The sequence below is a fragment of the Telopea speciosissima genome, chromosome 10, assembly GCF_018873765.1.
Source record: "Telopea speciosissima isolate NSW1024214 ecotype Mountain lineage chromosome 10, Tspe_v1, whole genome shotgun sequence".
Lineage (NCBI taxonomy): Eukaryota > Viridiplantae > Streptophyta > Magnoliopsida > Proteales > Proteaceae > Telopea > Telopea speciosissima.
Window position 1 is genome coordinate 36,652,492 of NC_057925.1, and position 6,881 is coordinate 36,659,372.

At 36.7% G+C, this 6,881-nt stretch overlaps 1 protein-coding gene across 1 annotated transcript; it reads right to left on the bottom strand.

Moving 5' to 3' along the window:
* Positions 1–5,502: 5,502 nt before the first annotated feature.
* LOC122643522 lies at positions 5,503–6,434 on the bottom strand. Its single transcript, XM_043837138.1, has 2 exons — positions 6,042–6,434; positions 5,503–5,673 (listed from the first exon to the last, which is right to left on the bottom strand). Exons 1-2 carry the CDS (start codon positions 6,432–6,434, stop codon positions 5,503–5,505), a joined length of 564 nt encoding a protein of 187 aa, XP_043693073.1.
* Positions 6,435–6,881: the final 447 nt, after the last annotated feature.

Here is a 6,881-nt window from a genome sequence, read left to right on the forward strand (position 1 = left end):
CTTACCATGAGGACGAAATCTTTGACCAATTGAAAGAATTGGATGAGGAGACCCGAACCATTGAGGCTCTACTATGGGCGATGTGCAACAAACTTCAAGAACTCACTATAATTGCCGATGAACCCGAAATAAGCATGATCATCATAATTGATGGGGAATCCGATGATTCAAATCAAGACGTCAATCACCTTCTAGCCCAGTTCGATTCAAAGCTTCGCTTCCCATCTGATGAAGAGTGCAACAATGCCAATACTAGGAGTAGGAAATTTTTCAAGCCAGCCCGATTCAATCTCGACAAACTAGTTGAGTTGGCGAGGAACCAAAATCAGAACTAGAATCATGCCACAATTGAGCCAAAAAATGAGGTTTTGAAACAACTCAAGAAAATTCAAGAAAACATCTCAATCTGGGGTTTGTTAACTGGTTCTCAAACCCATAGAGAGGCAGACCTAAAAGCATTGGCCAATTTTATTTCTCTTGTCAATTCTGGTGATCCTAAATTGATTATTTTAAAGCTCTCAAGGATTGGTTGAGCTCTTTTTTCTTCATTTTGCTGTATTATTTTTAGGATATCATGTGGAGGATCATTGAACTTTTCATCCTCATTAATATGGGAAAGAAGAGGCACAATGTAATCGGAAGAAAGTAATTCATTAAAATCAAACTCAAGGTCTACATCGGACTTAGACATGGACTCAGTAGAACTAGAAGATGAAATAGACCCATACTCAGAACTAGAACTAGAATAGCTAAAAAGAAAACTAGGATTAGGACTAGAACTGTCAACGCCTTCGTAGAAGCGGTATTCTAAAAATTAGGTCCAGTTGGGTATGGCTTCTTCAGCTGAATAGATCATTGTTTGTAGGTTTGGATTCCAATCCTCATGGCCATCTAGTGCAGCGATCACTCCTTCGAACAGGTCTTCAAGGTGGAAAGAAGCCTCTTCATCTTGCCAGTCTTTGTTGGAGTCCACACGATCTTCTTGAAGGATCTCTAACCAGTCCATTTGATTTGTAAAGAAGATTTCAAGACTTGGCATTAGTTTTTGAGAAGTTTCATCATACCATGGTCCATTAAATCCACAATAAAGGAGGGTATCTGCTTCTTTGATGAAATATCCATTGAGAGTTTTGGGGTAAGGTGTGATGACGTCTACCTCAACTTTTGGGCTCTTTGACTTCTTTACCCTCTTGGACTTCTTGTGGTCCTCCATGTACAGATTTTTCATGTAAGCTTCATATTTATTTTGTTTCTCTTTCTGGACCCGCTTGAAGAGATCCCCATTGGTGGGGACATAGCCCAGACCATAGAATTCTTTGTTATGAGAGGGTAATATGAGTTCAGATACTCCTTGGTGCGACCTTCCAAGGCTCATAGTTAGAAAATACCCCATTTTCTTGAGCATGTTCGGGACTACCACATTGTGACTATTCAGGTGAGTAAGGGGAAGCTTCTCCCTCAGGGGTTGTATTGGGTATGTAGCACACACTGTATCGAACTGAAAACTGGCTAGCTGAGAATATAATTCCTTGCTAGTCTCTAGACTAGCTAGCATGCTTATCACCTCAGGATCAGCCAGGATGGTGATGACTTTGTCATTGACTATGAACTTGAGCTTTTGGTGGAGGGAGGACGGAACTGCCCCGGCTGCATGAAGCCATGGCCTTCCAAGGAGCATATTGAAAGATAAAGGGATTTCGATGACTTGGAATTCGATCTGGAACTTGGTTGGACCCATGGTGATTTCGGTGTTCAGAATCCCAATGACATTCCTTCTGGTATTGTCATAAGCTCTCACTCCTTCTGTGGAGGGTTGTAGCTTGGTTGGGTTGATCCCTATATGTTGGATGGTTCGTAGTGGGCAGACATTTAGGGTTGAACCATTATCCACTAAGACTTGAGGGATTCGACTTCCATTACAATTGATGGTGACATAGAGTGCCTTTGTATGGTTTGGTCCCTCAGGTGGGAGATCCTTGTCTGAGAACATAACTTCTTTGACCACATAGAGGGCCCCTACTATGTTGGTCAACTGGGCAAGTTCTGTTTCAATTGGCACATGACTTTGAATGAACAAGAGGTTCAACCTCTGATTCAACTCCTAAAAGAATACATAAGGGCATGTTTGGTTGAAGGTGTCGGAGGAGTAAGATTCCGAATTTGGATCAGATTCTTACAAATCTAGTTCATGTGGATTCATAGTTGAGAAAAAAACTATTTGGTTACCCTGGTTCTGTCAAATGGAATGCTTCTGATAAACTGTTTGGTTGTCCTGATTCTGTTAGATGGAATCCTTTTGAATCCATCTGAAAGTGTGTTTGGTTACCCAGAGTTTGTCAGTTGGATTCTTCCTGAATCCATATAAACACCTATTTGGTTACCCTGAGTCTGTCAGTTGGATTCTACTTGAATTTGTTAAAAGAAAAACTTTTTAACCTTGTTTTGTTATACAACATATGCATACATATAATATGACTTTATAAAAAAAATAATAATAAAAAAATTGAATTCAAATTCTTAAAATAAAAAGCGTTTACCAATTTTATCATGTATCCATATTAATTTCAAAATTAGAACTAATTGGTGTAATGTTACTTCAACCAACCAAAATTCATAGTATCCATCTAATTTAAATACATAGATATGGTCAAAAATCCATATCCATTTAAAATAAGTACATACATATAATCACCAAATTCATAGACCTTTTATTTCCCTCTTCTCATACTACACTTGTTAAGATCTATGGTTTTCAAAGCATCAAGGACCTCCTCCAATGTCTTCCTATGGTGCTCACACTCTTTTACTTTTTGTTCTACATCTCTGATTTTTGCAGTTAGGTATCCCTCCAGATATTCTTTGGATTGACGTGAAGTTGGTGCGATGGTTGGTTGATTTTTGACAGTATTCCCCGGTTGGACATTTGAAGATGATGTTTCTCCCTCGTCTATAAATTTAAAGAATCCACAACCATTATATTTTCCTTGAAAAAAAATATTTGGTAAAAAAGTAGGACACTGAATTATTACAAATAAAATAATTATTAAACAGCAAAGATATGACAGCCATACTGTGGTGGAATTGGGGCAACACCAAAAATCTCGACCTATATCCGGTCCTCTCGTGCACCTACGAACCTTGCACTGACCTTTTCCACATTCATACATTCTTAAGTTGTCCACCCAGATAAAAAATGATTTGTAATCAGGGCATTTGAAGAATCTTCTTCCCGGATTATTTTTCGTAGTCGATGTAAATATTTTACATGGAACATGAAAAATTTTGCATCTCCCTCAATGTCCATCTGGGTAGATTGAAAATTGAAAAACATTAAAAAATGGAAAAGGGAATACATACATCTCCTTCAAGATGATTTAATCAGGGCTGATGGTTTAATAGTAGATATGGTCCCCTAGTCATTTGAATGCTAATAAGATACCCACACCCCACCTCAGGTTGTGGCCATCGCCATTTGAATACTAATAAGATACCCATGCCCCACTAATTTACAATTGCACCTATTGCTAAGATGGATAGGGTCTGGCAAGGTAGTGCCTTGAAGGAATGTACCCACTTCAAGTATTAGCCAAAAATAGCTGGTACGTATCTTCAAGGCACTACCTCCCAAGATAATTAAGCCTCTTTTCACCAGCAGAAGAATTAAAGAAAAATAATTTTGTTTTGAAACTTCCATTAAGTGATGAAACAACATTTGGAGCATCAGATTACACCTGCCCTGTTAAACAAGCTGCAATGCATAATGCTAGCGAACAACTCATGCTTCCAACTAGGCCAGTAGTATATTACAGATTTACTTTAGGGCATGCAGAAGCTAGCATTTCTTTTCCCAATTCCGCAATCAGGTTCAGGAAAATAAAATGCAAATTAACAAAGAGGATCACAGAATCACCTTGTTCAGCCATAATGCAAACCAGATACTTCCTAGGGAATCAGAAGAGAAGTCAATGAAAACAACCAAATAGATCTAAATTTGTTCTTTCACAAACATTCCATGTACCCAAACTAAAGAAAACTACCAAAGAAATATAAATTTGTTCAGCTAACACATCCAAAGCAATCTAAATATATCCTTACACAAAGTCATAAGTTCATAAACCAAAGTTTCACCCAAAGCATCAATTAAAATTATTTTCATCATTCTCTCCAATATAATATTCAATCATTTGAGGCCTCTCTTCATTACTAGCAGTCAAGAAAAGATTAGCCTTATCCTTCTTGTCCAGAAAAAACTCTTTTATACGCATTCGTTTCTAAAAGTCAATCCCTGGAATGGCATTAATTGCTTCATGTATATGCTTTGTTAAATCAGTCTCCCTGGTGGATATAACAGATATTGTCTTAGCTATCACTTTTAATGGACTTGCGACCTTATCAACACCTGCTTTCTTTCTTAGATTATTTACTTTGGCCAGATGTTGAAGACCATTTCTGCGAACGACTAGTACTCTGATTGAGAGTGGAATGATTACCTTCTCCTTCTTCAAGATCCATGTCTTCAGCAATGTTAATATTATCAAATGTCATATCTGACAAAGGCAAGTCAATATCTTGATCATGGGTTGCATCTACAGTGTGTGAGGAACCTAACCTGTGGCTATTTCATTTCCCAAACAAATAGCAACTTCCAAATGAATTGGAAGAACTCTATGCTCTTTCCAATATTGTTGCTCCTTCTGCCAAACATTCAAATATAATGTTATCAAGTATATGGTATTATTATAGATTATCATATACATAAGCTTATAAATTTTGAAATGAACATCAATATTACCTTAAATTCATTCCAAACATGTTGGCCTGCATCAAGCCTATTCTCTTGGGAATTCCAACCCATGCCACTATTTCTTTGCAAATCACTTAGCACTTTAAATCTTGCCTTCCAAATCTCGAAATGATTTTGTCATTGTTCCCAATCATATGTCATTCCATACTTGTCATTTATCTTTTTTGATATATCGAGTCATATCTCCTTTCTTAACCCATTGTCTCCACCCTTTCCACTTTTATGTTGAACAATACATAATTCCAACATACAATGAGAGACTTCATTTGGCCAAGTAGCAATGGGTTGTGATCTAGACTGGGTTCCCTCTTGTGTAGCCATTTATAGACCCTGTTGTTCACTCTAAATTCAATAACTCAACTCTAAGTACGACAAGTATTGAAATTAATAAACAAAATGTAAAACCTTCAAAAACCAGACACGAAAATAATTACATACTATGTTAATTGAAGCATTCAACATTGAGATCATGAAACATAAGATACTTAAAACTTAACACAAACATGTCATAAGTTAATAAGATACTTAAAACTTAACATAAACATGTCATCAGTTTATAAGATACTTCAAACTTAACACAAACATGTCATAAGTTCATAACACTAACTATACCACAAACATGTCAAACCTTCAAAAACCATTAAAATACCCAAACATGTCATAAGTTCAAAAATCAAGATATTACAAAATCAATCAAACTAATCAGCAAGAGAATCCGAAGTATCTTCAACATCCATATTGCCTGTGATCCAGCCATCCCACATGTTGTCAGCAATTTCTTCTCTGAGTTGATCATAGTCAACTGTCCCACCATCATCTTCATCACCACTGTCATCATCTTCAACTTCATCTTCATCAGATGTGTCATACTAGGAGAGTTGACTGGAACTAGGTCCTATAGTTGCCTCATCTTACGCTAACCACTCCTCTTCTTTTTCAGCACTATGTTGTGTAAGGATATGGTTATGTATGAGAACACATGTTTGCACAATTCTTGCTTGAGTCTTATATGGATATTCCGACTGAGCCTTCAATATCTTGAATCTTGACTTTAAAAGAGAAAAAGCCCGTTCAATTACAGAGTGCAACCTAGCATGTCGCAGATTAAACAATTCCTTTTTATTTTCTACTGACAAGTTTGAATTTTTCCACTCCTTCAGATGGTACCAAACATTACGATACGGTCTCAAGAACCCCATTTTGTTAGCAAACCCAGTATCAACTAGATAAAGTTTACCTGTAGGTACCAGTAACTTGGTTTCACCTTGCCTATGAAGGCTTCATCTAATATTCTAGAATCTACTGTTGATCCTTCCCAATCAGATAGTATGTATGTAAATCTTCTGTCATGATCGCATGCAGCTAGAATATTTTGAGATATATTTCCTTTTCTATCACGAAACCTACAATGATTAGCAACTGGAACCCAAGCTGGGATATGTGACCCATCTATGGCTCCGATACAGTTCTTGAAGTATGGGTAGAAGCTTCTACGGTTATTTAATATTTTTTCATGTGTTGTGGTACTAGGAGGCTTCAATAACACTGGATACAAATTAAGAATTGCATGTACTACTTTGTTAAAGTACTGACTTATAGTCTCACCAGAGTGTCCAGAATCATGCTTCATAACTCGGTTCTTAACATTGTGGGCAATTGTATATAAAAATATGACCAGCTGTCCTTCCACTCAAACTGAGTTGCTATGAGACAGAAGGCCATTGTTTTGTAGTAATTGACATAAGGTATAAAAGGCCCTTTTGCTCATTCTTAAAATTTCTCTATAGGTCTTGTCAGAAACACCAATAATTCTCTTTGTCTCAATCCATCCACGATTATTCTCAATCCGATAAGGTTGTTTCATGAGGAACAATTTCTTATACTTTTCCACTGCTATAACAACAACAGTAAGTACCCAGATTAATATCATCTCTTCGTTGTCGAAATCAATATCCATCTAGTACCAATACAGGAATTCCAAAATTTAAAGAAATCAATTAGGAAAAATCTAGCAATATGAACTGCAAAAGCTAAAATTTAAAAAACAAAACTTAAACATGTCTAGAAGCTTCTAATT

What these genes read in the sequence shown, in the direction of transcription:
- LOC122643522 (XM_043837138.1), bottom strand. Translation starts at nt 6,434, where the DNA reads ATGAAGCATGATTCTGGACACTCTGGTGAGACTATAAGTCAGTACTTT. An exon ending in CAAGTTACTGGTACCTACAG is followed by an intron (nt 5,674 to 6,041) that starts GTAAACTTTATC and finishes CAACTCTCCTAG; the next exon opens with TATGACACATCTGATGAAGA.